This window comes from Phoenix dactylifera, chromosome 1 (assembly GCF_051530095.1).
Source record: "Phoenix dactylifera cultivar Ajwa chromosome 1, Ajwa_hap1_PhDact_Kaust_v1.1, whole genome shotgun sequence".
Classification (NCBI taxonomy): domain Eukaryota; kingdom Viridiplantae; phylum Streptophyta; class Magnoliopsida; order Arecales; family Arecaceae; genus Phoenix; species Phoenix dactylifera.
In genome coordinates, this window is record NC_143190.1 from 57,533,190 (window position 1) to 57,549,238 (window position 16,049).

General features: G+C 39.3%; 1 protein-coding gene across 1 annotated transcript; it reads right to left on the reverse strand.

The window, feature by feature from the left end:
- Positions 1-1,938: 1,938 nt before the first annotated feature.
- LOC103717867 (carotenoid cleavage dioxygenase 8 homolog B, chloroplastic-like) lies at positions 1,939-7,034 on the reverse strand. The gene is made up of 6 exons (XM_008806408.5): positions 6,666-7,034; positions 4,909-5,652; positions 4,603-4,796; positions 2,940-3,129; positions 2,742-2,844; positions 1,939-2,389 (listed from the first exon to the last, which is right to left on the reverse strand). Exons 1-6 carry the CDS (start codon positions 6,957-6,959, stop codon positions 2,238-2,240), a joined length of 1,677 nt encoding a protein of 558 aa, XP_008804630.3. The 5' UTR covers positions 6,960-7,034; the 3' UTR covers positions 1,939-2,237.
- Between the last annotated feature and the right edge of the window lie 9,015 nt (positions 7,035-16,049).

Consider the following 16,049-nt stretch of genomic DNA (forward strand, 5'->3'; position numbering starts at 1 on the left):
TATGGCAACAATATATATCACTAAAAAGACCAACATGAAGGAGTGCAAAAACTATAGAATGATTAGTCTTTGCAATACCATCTACAAGATCGCAGCAAAGGTAGTTGTTTAATCGAACAAAGGGTTTGCTTGCACAAACTTGTTTTTGCAGAACAAGGGGCATTTGTTGTTGGCAGGAGCATTGCTGATAACTTGATGATTTTCTAGAAATCTATTAGCCTTGTTATCACTGCCTCAAAGCACAATCCCATCATGATTGTAAGACGGATAAGGAGAGAGTGTATGATACCGTTAAGTGGTCCTTTCTATTAGCAATTATTAACATTTTCATATCTAAGATAGATTGGCAACGTAGACGGAAGGCTAAGCGTTCACATTACATTCAAAACTTACCATTGTCATTAGGACACTGAATAACTTCCATTGTTTTCTATTTAAATCTTCCTAATTTGTAGTCGAGTTAAATTAGTCAATCAGCTGTTAAGAATTTTTCTATCTTGTTGGGAACTTCCACTGTATTGTCGCCTATTTAAAGGGCAAGAGAATGCCACCAAAGTGGGAGCATGGTTGGAACGGGGCTTAGATTCCATCGGAGTGACCCAAGTTCAAAACGCGCAGGCGTCGATTAAACGAGGAAATCGGATGCCTCCTGCTTGATTTATCCGATGGAGTCGCCATTTGGTCTGCCGGTACTGAGATAGCACTGGGGTGATGTACTCATACATGGATAATAAATCTAGTGGAAGAACCCACATGTTGGAAAGGGTACGCAGAAATTTGCGGTCTGCATCGAAGTGCCCCCCCCCTCCCCCCCCCTAAAAAAAAAAAAAAGGGCAAGAGAATAAGGACAAGGCATGAAGAACCCTTTTCCTAGCACTTGGGTGCTCTCATTGGAGGTTCTGGTTCCCTCCATGAATATTTTATGTTATCTTGCCTTCACCTTTCTTTTCCTTGTTCCTTCACAACTTTTCTAAAATAATTAATGGAAAGTCTTCTTCCACTAGCAGGACCATACCAAAGTTGTATCTCCTGAATTTGAAAGAACTGTTCAGCCTGACATACCCAATTGAGTGGTTTTCTCCTCCATTGAAGTGGGGAAAGTCTAACTTCACAGTTTTTGGCAGGAACAAGCTGGTAAAATTATTGAGTTGAAAGCTGCCACCACCACTCGAACGCTCCCCACCATGAATTTGCATGGAGTTCTCAGCAGCGTCGTTTATGGACTGACTCGCCAGTTGGTCCATACGAGTACCGAGCTTGCCGAACATCTCCATCATTTGGTTGATGATCTCCTTCTATCTGGTTGAAAGTGACTCCATGGACTTTTCTAGCTTTTCCACTCTTTGGTATAGAGATTTGCTTCTCTACAACTCTTCTAAAATAGATAAAAGAAAAGTGAAGACAAGATGACTTAAAATGCTAGCTTTAGTTACTTCGAGGGAATCAGAACCTCCAATAAGAGCAACCAACTGCTTGGAAAAAAGTTCTGCATGCCTTATGATTACTCATTCTCTTGTCCCTGCACAATGCAACGCAAGTTTCTAACAAAATAGAAAATTCTCAATAGCCGGTTGACTAATTCAACTCAACTACGAATCAGGAAATAGTTAGCACGAAAATCTAAGAACCAGGAAGATTTAAATAGAAAACAACAGAAATTATTCGGAGTTCCAATGACTAGGAAACTGGTTTCAAGCTTCCTAGTCATATTGGAAGCTGGTTTAATTTTCCTTGTCCATCATATTGGATGAAAGTGGTCGTCTCTCCCGCTTTCCTTACGACCTCTGCTCGGCTATGCTCTCCGGATATCTTCAAGGTGCCACAGCTAACAGACAGCGGATCGTGCATCAGCCTAAACAGAATATGGAATTCTTGGTCTCATCTCCTGTTCATTTCAAAAACAGGAAGAAATGTACAACAACAGATTTGCAATTCATATGATAAAAATATAGAATAAGTACGTACTTATACTTCATCCCATGCATCTGGAGATTACACATGTTATACACAGTACAGCAATCAACGCTTGAGCATGTATTACAATCAAGTTGTTCGAACAAATCCCCCACAGAAGTGATCCCTCGACCATCTTGAAGTAGCGTACGTACACGAGTCGAAGGCCCTCCATGCAATATTGCACACATTTGTCGATTCCTATTCCCGTCTCATATTCGAGCTAAATGACGGGGCTTCCGCCCGGTACAAGCTATACAATGTGGTGCTTCGGCGACACCACCTTACAGAGCCTCTTTTGGAACCCAGCACCCGTGAAGCCCATAAGGAAGCCCATAGGGGAATCTGGCTCGTGCGATCTCCTCGAAGGTGGACCCATCCAGGACTAGCGCGTAACCTTCCCCGTTCTCCGCGCTGACGATGGATATGACCACGCCTGTTAAATTGATCGAATCCTTGTAAGCCTTCGGCTTTGGGTTAATTTTTTTCAAAAAACCTTGAATTAGCTTGTTGAGAAAGAAGAATGAGAGAAAAAAAAAATTATATTTCTACCTGTCTGTTACAATATACAGAGCAGCCTTTATATAGGCTATGAAGCTGACAAAGTTTGGTAAGACCGACTGAGTTTGGTACAATCGATTAATCATATGATTTTAAATCCTTTCTCAAACTCAAAATGGTAAAGTGGACATCAATTTGAGTTTGGAAATAAGAGCCTTTAGCTTTGGGTTAATTTTTTTCAGAAAACCTTGGATTAGCTAATAATAGTTGCAAGACGTCTAACTCACCGTCATCCTCCTCGGTAGCTCCAGGTTTGGCTACAAAAAAGGGCTCTGAAGGCACTGCACCCTCGTCGTGCCAGTTCTTAGCCTTCTTCTTCACCAAATCGATCTAAAATGCACCCAAAACTAGCAAAGATTAGCTACACAATATAGCTCGATTAATTGTTTAACTTGGCCTTATTTGTAGTTGAACCACAGGCAAACCTTTGTAAGGGTGTTGGGGAAGTTGCACGGCCTTTGGGCCCCACAGGCATAGGCATATCTATACTTCTTGCCCAGATGGGCCGGGTTGATGCTGCACATGTCCATCCCCCTTCCGTGCTCATCTGGGTCCAGTGCTGCCTCCAGATCACCTATTGGGCTTCCATCCAAAGGTATTCGAAAACGGCCCACCCTGTTATTGCATTGGAGCATCTCTTTTAAGGTTATAGATACTAAAAATTATTGTAAAGAAAATTTATGATGTTTTTTTTAGGACAACCCAATCTTTGACTAAATGTCATAAATTATGATTGTCGGCAGCTTGATCAATCCTTTATGCCCCACATGATGTGCATTGCATGCATCAAAAGAGTGAATCCTTTCCATTGTTTTTAGTTATTGCAGTGAGAATTCAAATCTTGTGATAATAAAATTATAGTGCTGTTGGAGAAAATTCATTATCAGGAAAATGACTGAAAATCAGCTTGCATTTAATTCTTGAGCAAGATTCCCATGTCACATATGTATGGATTTTCGATCTGTTTATTTATGAAGAAGTATTGATATTAAAATGTCTCTTTACACTTTATAGTGATATAATCTATATAACTGCATTATATATAACAAATTAAGAGTTATATAATCGTCGTTATGGCATCATCGCATCAACAACAATTATTTGAAGGAACAAAAAAAAAAGTTTTCTAGAAACTTCTTGCAGAGAATCCCAAAAAGTAGAGGAAACACCTAAATTATCGCCCTTATGGGCCTTTGTAGCAGGCTCCTATTGTTCTAATTTAGGAGGATCATGACTCGATGTGGACTAATTTGACCTCTACGAGTAAGGTTGAATGGGGTCAAGGAGCGAGATTTACTGCATCAGGAAGTCAAGTCACTAGCCAAACTTTTAGAAGCCATAACTTAGTCATATGATATGCCATTAAGATAATCTTTTATTTAAAATCAGATAACTTTTCGAGATCTACATCCTAGAGTTAACCTCTTAAGAGGTTAAAATGGATCGAAAAATTACAACGTTTGAGCCGTGAAACCGGACAGTCAAACTGAAAGTTTTTCAATCCGTGAAGAATTAGATAAAGAGAGAGATGACAAAGTTGATGTAGATGTCAAGATCTACCTCTTGCAAGATTTTTTTTAATGATTATTTTTATTAGTCATATTTATTTTTGGAGATCTAGTTTTATTCGAATTATAAGAGAAATCCGATCCAAACTGTAAAAGAGAGGACATCACCACTATTATAAATAGAGTTATGTACCCTAGTTGATGAGGTATGGATCATCAATGAAAGAAAAGCGGTTGTAAATCTTATTTTTATAATTTTTTCAACTTTTTCTTATTTTTTTTTGAGAAATTCGAGTTGAGTGGATAGAAAAAATTTTGAAACACTATTCTTTTTTTTTTTTTTTTCTGGGGATGATATGTTAGTTTAGCATTTCTATTGCTCTAAACCATGGAACCATGAGTGAACCATAACGGGCGATACCTTCGTACATATATATCCTCATTGTTCTAACCGCCAAAAAATTGATTTATATACTAAGAAGTAAGACGGCCGGATGGCTAACCAGCTGCCACTCTTGAATGTTCTACTAATTCAATATTTCTACAAAAAAAATGACGACACAATCATTAGGGAATATACCTAGCATCCGGCAGCTCGTCTTGGCCGGCGAATGACCTCAGATTCTGAAGGCGAAGCTTGTCGAGGATCGTTGGGTCAGCGTTGTGCTCGCAGCAGTCGGCGATGATGGCTGTGACCCTACCATCCTCGTCCTGCTCCTCATATGCATTGATGAAATGGAACGTAACAAAAGGTGGCACCTCCACACTCGCCACCTAAAACATTTATCAAATCAAATCATCTAAGTTATCCTAGGACAAGATATAAACTGGACCTGTGGTCCACGAATCCAAGTTAACTAGAAATTAGAGAGTTAGAAGTGCTTACAATTTTTCCACTGGCTTTACACATGACATGCACGTAGCTACCGGAGTCTGGGTGCCACTCGAACTTGTATAGTGGAGTGGGCTCGGCCTTGAGAAGATTTTGGGCACAGTACCTTAGCGGCATCTCCGGCACCACCACGTAGTGTTCGGTCACCGGAAACGAGTGCACCCACCCAGGCGCCGGGCTTCCCCGGCAATTCACCCTACCGATCACCTTCCGCTCGTTGGTCCCCGGCGCCATTCTCACCACCGTGTACCCCGGCCTCACCAAGTCCGGCAGCAGGGTCAAAAACTCCGAGTCGGTCACGATGGGATGCGCCGAGTGGATCAGACCGCCCAAATTGTCGGTGTACTCGAACTTCCCGACAGTGTCCAGCGTGTCGGGATCGATTTGGATGGAGCCTTTGATGGTCTCGGTGAGACAGACGACTCGCCCGTCGGCGAGCTTGACGACGCCGGTGTTGGCGTTGTCGGTGAGGGACGCGCCGGAGAAAAGGCCAGCCAGCTCGCCGACGTAGGCGAGGAAGCTGTCGGGTTTCGGAGCTTCGGAGAATTCGCGATAGCAGAGGCGCTTGTGCTTCATGGCGGCTTTGTATGCCTCCGACTCGATTTGGCGGTGCCCGAAGAGGAGCCGGCCGTCCTCGAAGTGGAGGCGGACGATGGTGGCGTAGCCATCGAAGAGGTGGCGGAAGTCGTAGTCCTCTATGTTCCATAGCCCGGGCCCGTTCCTTAGGTAGGTACCGTTCTGCATGACATGGCGTCAATTTGGATAGCTAAGAATTAAATCCTTATTTCGTGGGCTATCTTTTGCTAATAAACATAATTTTAACATAGAATCCTATGACTCTGCTAGATTCCGAGCGAACGCGATAAGGGTGTCGTTTTGATTCGTGTAAGCTGGAGAGGTGCGTCATAGGTCATCTTTGGTGGTTTCTCCTTGAAGCAGACAAGAAAATGACCTGCCATTGATTCCAGCACCTCAGCTCCGGCAATATCAAAGCGAGAAATTTTGAAGCGGATTATTTGGACATCACGCAAGGTTTGTATGACACTTGTTGTCTTCTTAGTTATGTCTCCAAAAAGTGTGAAGGACGTTCCGGCTGTCTACGAACAACCATAGGCCAGAACGCCGAATAAGTTCATTACCTCGACGTTCCGCCCTCATCTTCACCTAGCTAAATTTGTGTATTAAGAGAAGCCAAGGTAGATGGTTAACTCCTACTTTAATTATGCTATTAGCTTGCAGTAAGGACTTTCCACGAGAAATACGTATTAGAACAAACGAAGACATGTCACATGATACTCTACAATAGCCTCCTTCAAGAGGAGACTATATATACTAATTGATCTTTGAAAGTTTTGAAATATCGATCGATCTAATGTCAAGGGCACTAGTTTATTTTTGTAAACTCGGTTGGTTAATTAAATCAGCATCAGCGTCCTTTATTAATGATGTAGCAGTTAGCAATCCTCTTTTCTCATCATCCTTTGGCCCTTCACAGGACGATGCGACGCCAAACTAGCCGGGCTCGTGTCACCGGAAAGTTATGGAATGGATGCCTCAGAGGTGCGTCTACCTCAAAACCGAAGAAGGTTGACATATTGTGCAAGCATGTCTCTTATAAATCAAAAAACATATCATGATCCTTGTTATAAAAGATCCTTGTGTTCTTGGCTCAGTTTTTTGGTTTGTCCAAGTGACCTTCCAAGAAAAAAGACGTTATATATAATCGAAGGGGATGATGTTATATATCTTACCAACCAAAGTGGTATCTCTCCGTCTACCACCAGCTCCCCCTCCCACCGCTCCTGCCGGATGCTGGTCCAAGCCGCGAGCTTCCCATGGCCCCGGCGTTGGGTCTCAACGGACGGCAATGGGACGGTGATTCGTGGCTCCGTTGCGACGCTGACCTTGAGGGACTCTAATTCTCGACGTCGGCCCCTCGGAAGGATCGAATGGAGTCTCGATGGAAGGGACCGGTTCGACTCCGAGGTAGTGGAAGGGCAGATAGCAGTGGGTCGAAGGGCAGGAGAGAGCAAAATAGACGCCATGGAGACTTGGGTGGTGGACTGGTGTAGTAAAAAGGATGCAGAAAAGAGACCGCCAGGATCTACTACATGGTCGAACGAGGGGTTCGGGATTAATATATATAGCCCGCTGGGTCTCATGGGGGAATATTCTTTGCTAGATTTCTCGTGCGCTAGAGGACGAGAACCGCCTGAGGTATCCTGTATACTGTAGTTATTGAACAGATACCGTCCATACCACACACGCCAGCTATCTACATGCCCTAAACCAAGTCAGAATTATGCATGAGAAGGTTCACCAACCTACCTACCTACCTACCTAAGCATCTAAATTTTTTTAATAAATGGTGCGTACGTGATTTGGAGACTCCTAATCTACGCATCAAGTAATTAAAAATATATAAATATAATTTAAATATATTTAGATTATCCATTTTTTTTTTATCACTTGATACATAAGCTAAAAATCTATAAATCAAATGATTTTTGGTATATAAGTAATTTAGAAGTAGTAGATCACAACCAATGACTCAAATCTTTATGACTTATATAGACTTGACCGGATTTGAGTAGAGATCCATTCAATTATAACCAATTTTAGCGCGCGCTCTCTCTCTCTCTGCGTGCACACACGCATATATTATGTTGTAATCAATATCTTTATTAGAATTATTTTTCTAGGTCACTTGGATGGTGGCATGCCAACGCCAAATAATCAAATCAATTGATACTTAGGATCGATAACAACGGACATTAAATAAGGCCGGGTATGTCTATGGTGCCTAGATTAAATATCCATTGAGGCATGAGGATGCCATGCATGCATCTCTAACAAACGATACAAAAAATTGCTAAACCAGGCATCGTGATAATAATAAAGCACATCAACCTCAAGATGATGCCATGGGTTTGAATTTAGGTGTTCTAAAATTTAGAATTACTATTGCTAGAGTGAACTTTAATGCTTAAATACAAAAATATACATATCAAGCATCTCATTTTCATGATATTTGTATAAATTTTAAAAAATAAATTTCTGGCACAAAGCAGGCTAGCTTATGCCTTTAATTACACTATTTAATTAATTTGATGGTATGGTAGCTGACTTTGGTGTTTCATGATCTCATCACATGTTTCAAATCGATGAGAGCTTCTTAGAGAGGGGTGAAACTGAGTGGTGAAAGGAATCTTGCTTGGGTTCCTTCCAGCCCAAAGTGGGAAGGGTGGGGCAAAGAAAGGCTTTCTTGCTGGGACTTTCTCGGCCCTCTGCAATGATGGTGCTGCACATCGATTGCTCACCATTTCCATTAGTTTAGTTTATTCAAAGTCAGAACTCTTCGTTGCCGTCCCTATAGATAAAATGACTTGCATTCTAGCTAGTGGACAACCCAAGCATCAAACAAGTATCCATATTATGATATTCCGAAACTTGGAAAAGCCACAGTGATCACCACCCGAACGTTCATAAGGTAAGAATTAATATGCAGGTCACCTCATGCTACATGTTATTTGGAATTTTCAAAGATATATTCCGGACCTCTATGAATAAGGTTGTGTAGAAGAAGCCACACAATCTCCTAGAGATCGACTTCAAACTGAAGTACTTGAAAAAAATGTTAGCTTAGTTCTCTCTGGAAAGAATTTAGCCTAGTGTTACACGGTGAGGATCGAGTCTTGTAACGGAAAAACGGTGTGCGGATTTGTTTTAAGCACTTTGTAATTATAGACAACCATGATCAACAGATATTATCCCATTTATCGGCTACTAATAGTTTTATAAAAACTATCGTGTCTCAAGTATACTACCATAGAACATAGATTACAAATAATCATTTTCAATGTAGCTAACATGTTTGTATCTTCTAATAAAAATGAGTTTTATTTGTTTTTTTCTTCCGACCCCTACTCTAGGTAACTACAATCATTACTGCCAAACTATCTTTGAATCATATATTTGATATAAGTAATAAGTTGGACGATGCATTGTTGATTATTTAAAGCGACCCAAAATCACAAGTCACAATCCCATTTAGAGAAAATTTTATGCAACTACATTTTTCAAATATGTCATGGTCTAGCTTTGTAGTGCTACCATGGAAAACAATCTAAATTATATTAGTTTCTGACCTTTACATTTTAGGTTCTTCTTATCCGCTTTTATTTCCTCATTGGATTTTAATTTAATGTACGACCTCAAAAACTTCTCTCAAATACAACAATTATCGACTAGTTGCAAATGATCAATCTATCTTGATGAATCACATTGAGCTTAATTATATCTCATTTGTTACACCGGTTTGTTTCTAGTTTATCGTTGTTGCATTCAAGTAGTAATCTCCTTGCCCTTTATTTCTCAAAATTTTTATTAATACAGCGTATAGCGAGTCCTCCAATAAAGTCAGCTCACGGCTTCGTAGCATTTAATCAAGCATTATACTTCATAAGCATATTTCCAGATTTCTCTTTAACAGGGACTCTTCTCAAGAAAAGTCCCATTTATCCTCCAATCTTTGTTATTATAAAACTTTTTTCTTTAAAGAAAGTCATCAAATTGTTACCTAGTGATTGCACTTGTCTTGTTGCAACAACGTATCTTCGAAATGAGAATCAACTAGCGCATGAATAGTTCCAATAAATCTACTCAAAGCTTCATAGTGTGAAATAAACATTATACTAGACCAGGAGCATATTTTCACATTCTCTCTCTTATAGTAGCTCTCAAAAAAGATCCCTTCTCTCGTACAATCTCCATGATTTTATCGCATTTGAAACTCTTCATGCATGGTTGGTTGATGGTTCTCCAGCTGGATATATCCTCCTCTCTTAGTTGCATTATTGTCATTGAGCTACTAGTCTTCTACCATAAATTGAATAACTGTTTATACTTTGAAGAAGTCTTTTCTTTTATCACAAACTGGCCATGGATTTTTTCCTTTGAAAGCAAAATAGTGGGAAAATCCACCACACATTTCATTGGAAGCGAAATGAGTAAAAAAAATGGAGCTGAAGAAAAATCAAGAAAACGAAGAGAAAAGTGGAAAAATAAAAATAGATAAGGGGGGGAGGAAAAGGAAGAAAAGTTCAACAACTCAAGTAGCTAGTGAGGTCTAAGTCATATCCTATCATCACAGGGAAGCAAACGGTGCTTCTGACTGGGTTGCTTACTTTACGGCTCACCACTTTGAAGGCTTTGTATGGATGGATGGTGAGGCTGTGCCATGACCTTTATGTAGTTTTTTGTTTTCTGATTTTGTTGGCCCCATCCACACTCGCTATGTATAAGCCGCCATAGTACCAAAAGAAGAAGAAGAAGAAGAAGAAGATAGGCAAGAATATGAACTTGCTATTACCATCCTATGCGTTATCAACACTTCATTAGTAATGCTAGCTCTAATTAGAGCAAGCATTCTCTAAGCTCCTTCTATTTTCTCCTCAATTCTTCTTGACCAAGTGATAGAGAAGTGTTCCATTCATTTGACAAGAAACATGGCAGAGTCATCCTTCCATTACGGGCCCAACAACCCTGGGGACATGGTTCATGTTTCCCAAAGCACAGTGCAAACAAGTTGTGTTCCACTTGCCCCCCTGCGGGCCCTCACTCCACAAGGCAGGGTTCTCAAGTTGCCCCACTACCACGTTAAACAAATGCCAAGTCCCGGTGGGCATCACTTTGTGCCCCAATCACCCCCATAAGTGGGAACACCAAGTAGAATACCCGGAGCTGCCATTGTGTGGCAGACAAGGCCAGGCTCCCCACATCCCAGCATCTCCCCAAATAGGCTCCTATTTTGATACACCAAGCAAGGGTGGCCACGCAATTGGTAGGGTCGAGCCATATAGCTAGCTCATCATGCACGTCATGTTTGAGGCCAAATGCCTACCATTTGCAGTCCCGATCACCGAGTGAATCCACTGCTTATTGTCGAATGCCCCTAGCTATCTTGTGTTTGAGTCAAGATACCTGAAATTAGCACATTAGAATGGTTAAAATTAATCACCACTTGTTCCAAAAGCTTAAGCTGATAGAATGAGATAGATTTATTTATATATTTTATATTTTTTTATACTCCTTCTCATGTGTAGGGGTGACAATCGGGTCGGATCGGATCATAAACAGGTTGGGTCACATGCAGGTCGGGTCAGAAAATCATAAACCTGAACCCGACCTGTTTATTAAACAGGTCAGAAATTACGACATAAACCTGTCATGTTTAATAAATAGGTAATCCGACCCGGCCCGTTTAACCTGTTTGCTGACCTGTTTAACCTGTTTACCCAACCCGACCCGTTTAACTTATTTAGACCTGTTTAACCTGCCCAACCCGACCTGTTTAGACCTGTTTAACCTGTTTAGACCTATTTAAACTGTTTAACCCGTTTAACCTGTTTAGACCTGTTTAACATGCCCAATAGTTAAACGGGTTAAACGGTTTAAATGGGTCAGACATCTAAAACTCGTATCCGACCCAATTAATAAACAGGTTAAACGGATCGACTTGTTTACGACCCGAACCTGTTTAGACCAAACCCAAACCTGTTTATAGCGGATCGAACACGGGTCGGGTTGGCGGGTCGGGTCATATTTTGCCACCCCTACTCACATGTGGGCCAGACTTTTCTTTAATGGGTAAGCCTGTGTTAAAAAGTGTAGAGACAGGGTTCGAACTCAGAATCTCTGCTTTGATACTATGTTGAAATCACCATTTGTTCTAAATCACCACTTGTTCTAAAAGCTTAAGCTAATAAGATGAGGTATATTTATTTATATATTTTATATTTTCTTACAAGAACTTACCTATATATCTACCTTAAGATCGATCAAATTCCTAGCCGCTAAATTAGCAGTCGGTCGCTCAATACAATTCCAGAATGACTCGGGATTCAGATTGGACAAGCATGATGGATTGATCCGCCATGTTTTTGCTGCTGAATCACAAATCGCAGACTGCATGCCATCCACAAGAATCAGGTTGAGTTTAACTAGTTGCTGTCTATGATTAACTTTCTATTTCCACGCGGAGCAAGCTGATTCCACTGTGGTCTATATGTTTCATAAGTTTGACTGTTTGTAGAATGCTGCAATGAAAGTTGTGGACCCGTTCACAGCTTTTGCTTTTGTTGATCGGTGGGAGGACAGGATGCTGAACATTCATAGCCATGGGACCCGGTGATTAGGATCACTTCATATATTTTTAGAACTTTGATTTGAATTTTCAACTACCATGCTACTTTTCCAAAGAGACATGATTACATGTCTAAGGAGTTCTGTTAAAATTCATATTAGCCACACATCGAAGCGAGCCATTTAGAGGAAATGAGACTCTATGATGAGTGCAAGGCAAAAGAAAGCACCATCGATTTTAGAGTTTATGTGGGGTGCACGATGCGTGACACTTTTTTTCTAGTTTCAAATATTATGGAAGTCAATGACGGGTCCTACGTACGTATGATGTATGCCGGCCATTTGGCTTTTCATCTGTGGGGAGTCAGCAAAGGAGAGGTTAACCGATCGACAGTTTGCAACCGTGAACTTCATATGTTGTCTCAATTTCACATTCGAAACTTGGTGGTGATAGGTTGATTGTTCCCTTGCTAGATACTCCTTTCTCTCTTAGTTGCACCATAGTCTTTGGGCTGTATCTATGCTATAATACTTTCGGAATTAGGAGACGGTCAAGAGTGCAACAAATATCATGCGAGGCGGGCACTATAGAGTAACATATAGAGCGGGCTTCCTATTTTGCTATATTTTTCATAGCGACTATCTCAAAGAAGAAATCCAAAAGTTAGAAAGTTCTCCTGCTATTGGAGTTATCAGTCCAATGATTAAAAAACCAAAAAAAAGAAAAAAAGAAAATTGCGTGTGGCATCTTCTTTTTTTTCTTCTTGTTTTCATGATATACTTGTTACCGGTACATATTACATCGCTAGATGATGCACATTAAGCAAATTAGTCATCTAGCAAGTCAATACATATATAATGCTTGATAAATTGCTGCACAGTTTTCAGAACATGATGTTCATCGATGTATAATATATAGCCAGGTGATACACATTTAATAAATTAGTCATTCAGCAATCCAATACATACCTCCAAGCAAATTAATATACAATTTTCAGAATATCATATTCACTAATACATAGTACATGGGCATGTGATATACACTCGTTGATTTCTTGATAAATACTGTAAGCTTCTTAGATACATACTCAGCAGTGATCTAATACACCTTCAAATAAATTAATACATAATTTTCACAACATACTTTTTACTAGTACACACTACATGATCAGGTGACACATACCAAGTAAATTAGTTATTTAGCAAGTTAATACACACCTCTATATAATTCAATATACAATTTTTAAAACATGGTGCTCGTCAGCAACAATACATAGTATACTGTTTTCTAGCTTTATTTAATATAAAAAATTATATACATATAATTTCTTAGATTCCATAAATTCTTAAGTGCAAAGATCTTCAAAAAGACAGAAATTTGGAGAAGGAGAAAGAGACTCGAAAAAAAGAATGAAGACCTCGTGGATGAAAGATATGGCGTGATGAGGAAAGAAAAATGATGTCTCACATAATTTTTCTTTCATTCTTTGTTTTCTTTTTTTTTAACCATAGGACTGATGACTCTATTAATAGGGGAAGTTCTTGACTTTTGGGTTTTTTCTTTAAGATGGGCACTAGAGGATACATAATAAAATAAGAAACTTGCTTAATATTTTCTTTCCCTAGTGCCCACCTCATATAATTTTTGTTCATCGGGAGTGGGCAATCTATGATTTCTTCTTTTCTTAGAAGTCAGCCAAGGATGTTGTCTTGCTCACATTCCTTTCCTTTCTTTTTTTTTTTTTTGATTTGTTTTATTTTATGGTTGGGAAAGGCATCAAGTGGCCAATGACAATCTAAAGAAAGCATAACCCAGCCCACCAGCTTGGGCTAATGAGCATATGTAGGCAATTTCGGTCTTTCTCATTGAGGTTAATCTGTTGTCCCACCTCCATAGCATGTATTGCTTATGCCATTGGTGTTATACCGAGCCTTCGTTAAACAAGTGTCATATTAATATCATTAGTCAATGCCAATAGATGGTTATAAATTAGAGGATAGACAATGAGGAGTGGATGAACCATGATCCTTTCTATTATTATGGCCAAGGATGCCATTTCATGAACATCATTTGCGTTGTATCTAACCCTTGACGAGCAAGAATGTCAAATTTGCACCGGTCGACAAAGTTGATCGCAAATAGATGGTACAAGCTCGTTTGTTGCTTGTGGAGCTGCAACATTAGTGTAATATAGAAAGAGATGCAAGGCTTGAGCCAAGGAGACACCTTAATCTCCTTGAGCCCCTGATTCTTTTAAGAATGTTTCACAAAGCACACGCAGAAGGCATGGTTGAAGAAGAGGGTTTAATTGAAGGACTTGGTTGCAGATGATTAAGATTGCAAAGTAATCTCACAGTATGTTGATGACACAGTTGTCTTCTTGAGAGCCAACAACACTATAAGTACTACAAGTATGTTTGTTTGGTTTGGCTATCAATTTCGTAGGGCTCGTTTGTTTCATGGAAAAAGAAGGAGAAAGTATAGTCAACGAAAAAGTAATGAGATGACTCTTGTTTGGTTGGAATTTTCAAATGAGAGAAAAGAGAAAGTTGTATTTCCATAGGAATATGATTCCTACGTTTTATGAGAAAGTCTTTCCTATGAAAAACATGAAAAAGTTACTTTTCCGTGAGCCGGAAATCACTCAATTTTTATTTTTTTCAAAAAAAGCCCTTCAGCATTAAAAATGCATTAAAGACTTAATTTTTATTAAAGATATAATAAGAATTACGCATAACTTTTCTAGAAAAATGGATCGTCAACCAAACATAAGCGTTCTGAAAATTTGTCATTTTCTCATTGTTAATCAAACATGCCAAAAGTATTTTTCCAGGCATCCTCTTTTCAGAAACCTGCTTTGCAGAAATTATATTTCTAAAAAGAAAAATGCATTCCGCGAACCAAACCAGCTCATAAAGAGCTTCTTCATTCTTTAGGTGTCGATGCCTCTTCTGGCAGAACCTTTTGCCAATGTTTCAATATCGGCTGGGGTACTTTCCAGAACAATACCTCATATTACCTCTATCCAGTTGCAAGTTGCAAAGAAAAGATTGGCTCGATCTTACTAACAAATTTGAAGAGGGACTTGCAGTCTGGAAATCTAAACTTCTTTCTTTTGGAGGTTGGTTAGTTATGCTGAATGCTGCTCTTTTTCCACTTACTATCTATTATTTCTCTATTTTTAAAACACCATCATGGGTTCTTAAGAGACTAGATAGTATTAGACACGCATTTGGAGGGGCCGTACTATCTATTATTTCTCTATTTTTAAAACACCATCATGGGTTCTTAAGAAACTGGTTTGTAGAGCCAAAGATGGAGGAGGATTGGGAATTAGAAATTTTGATAAAGCTTGCTTTGGTGGCAAAATGGGGCCGAATATATCACATTCGAACCTTCCATCATAAGAAAATAAAATTGAAGCCTTTTCTAGAAGGAAAAGGAGGGAACTTTCTTCCATCTAGGTGGAAATGATAAAGTGATGCCTATACTATGGAATTGAATTCTACGAAGATCCTTGGATAGATTTTGTATCGTCAAATTGAATTGAATTGAGAATTATGTCGAACTCAAGACCTCTGCTCTAATACCATGTTAAAATCACCACTTATCCCAAAAGCTTAAGCTAATAGGATGAGATAGATTTATTTATATATTTTATATTTTCTTACACTTTTTTTTAATAGTAACTGAGGAAGTTAGACATTTCCACCAAATTTATTAATCAAAGAAAAGAATTTTCAAAAAATATATTAATAAATTACATAAAATGAAGAAAGGGATGATTCAGAGACCATACTGCACTAGGAATCAATGATGAGAAGGAGCTCCACTATTCTTTACCCTCTTGGGCTTCTATTGAGTAAAAAAAACAAAAAAAGAGAAAAAAGATAGCCTAAAACATTCATAGTGTGAATTATTGATATTCATAGTGTGTTTTCCAACAAATATTATTTTTATCTTTCTTGACTTGGTAGATATATTAGAAATA

Excerpts from the sequence above, each read along its gene's own strand:
- LOC103717867 (XM_008806408.5), bottom strand. The coding sequence starts at position 6,959 with ATGGCGTCTATTTTGCTCTCTCCTGCCCTTCGACCCACTGCTATCTGC. Across the intron at positions 5,653-6,665 it reads GAGAGATACCACTTTGGTTG|AACGGTACCTACCTAAGGAA; the intron begins GTAAGATATATA and ends CATGTCATGCAG. Across the intron at positions 2,845-2,939 it reads TCCCCAACACCCTTACAAAG|ATCGATTTGGTGAAGAAGAA; the intron begins GTTTGCCTGTGG and ends GGTGCATTTTAG.